Below are 1,189 nucleotides of genomic sequence, written 5' to 3' on the forward strand. Positions count from 1 at the left end.
ATTTGTACAATATATTCTCTGTGAATAATTTATCTTAACCTTTATGAAATAAATCATCAATTATCAATGTATTAATTTAATTTTTTTAAATTGCAATTAAACAGACATTTAATTGAACATTTGACCTTATTTAATGTTTAGAGATGTAGCAAGAATACTTAAAATACTTAACAAAAAGTGTTTTTTAAAAATAAAACAATGATAATTAATTTTGTAAATAAATAATTGTATGTATTCTGTGTAAATAGTGTATCTTTCATGGAAGAAATCGTTAATTATCAATGTATTAATTTACAATATAATATGCAATTGCAAATACATTTTAATTCCAATCCAACAGACTCACTTAATTTGTTACGTTTAATATTTTGCATTATTTAATGTTTAGAAATGTAGCAAAAATACTTAACTTTTTTTTTTGTTAAATAAAACAATGATACTTAAATGTGTAAATTATGTTTAAATAATTGTATGTATACTGTGTAAATAATTTATTCTGTGTAAATAAAAAAAAAATAATAATTCTGTGTAAATGATCATTAATTATCAATTTATTAATTAAATTTTTTTATTGAATTATCAATTAAATAGATATTTAAATTAATCAGAGACATTTTAACTTTTAATAAATACAATTTGAATAAATAAACTTTAGTATAAAATGTAGCAAAATATTTAACAAAAATTTATTTTTTATTTATTTAGTTAGTTAAATATAACAAAAGGGTAGTTCAATTTGGAAAACATCTTGAAATACAACATCTTAATCCATTTGCTAAGTACTTAATTTAAATGATGAACAGCATCAAAACTTTAAAACAGTCCACTGTCTATGCCTTGCGGCATTTTGCATGTAAGTGTGATACCTTTCCAGCAGATGAGGGTTCCCTTGCACAGAGCACCCTGAGAGTTCTTCACCAGGTAGTACTTTAAGTGCTTCTGCTTCTTCGGCTGAGTGGATAACTTCAAGTTGATGTGGTTGGAGAACTCAGTGAAGTAGCGGAACCCTTTCTCACCACAGCCAATACAGTTCCCCGAAAACCCTTCACAAACACACAAACATGGATCACTACGTGCTGCAAAAGACTCTTCAGAAAGACTCCGCGAAGAAAGACTTCTGACCAAGATTTACACCGGGGTTGCACCGACACCACTTTTCCCAGAACTAGGCTGATACCGATACTTTTAT

The 1,189-nt window shown here is 27.2% G+C and overlaps 1 protein-coding gene across 1 annotated transcript in view; it reads right to left on the minus strand.

The window, feature by feature from the left end:
- The window catches only part of LOC107579000 (GREB1-like protein), a gene marked incomplete at both ends in the record, with an annotated part of 4,085 nt that overhangs the window by 2,094 nt on the left and 802 nt on the right, over positions 1-1,189 (minus strand). Inside the window, one exon of the mRNA XM_016264892.1 lies at positions 867-1,043. Within this exon, the coding sequence (XP_016120378.1) occupies positions 867-1,043 (177 nt within the window). The remainder of the gene's footprint in view (positions 1-866; positions 1,044-1,189) is intronic.

Source organism: Sinocyclocheilus grahami, unplaced genomic scaffold, assembly GCF_001515645.1.
Source record: "Sinocyclocheilus grahami isolate Dianchi unplaced genomic scaffold, SAMN03320097.WGS_v1.1 scaffold13404.1, whole genome shotgun sequence".
NCBI lineage: Eukaryota > Metazoa > Chordata > Actinopteri > Cypriniformes > Cyprinidae > Sinocyclocheilus > Sinocyclocheilus grahami.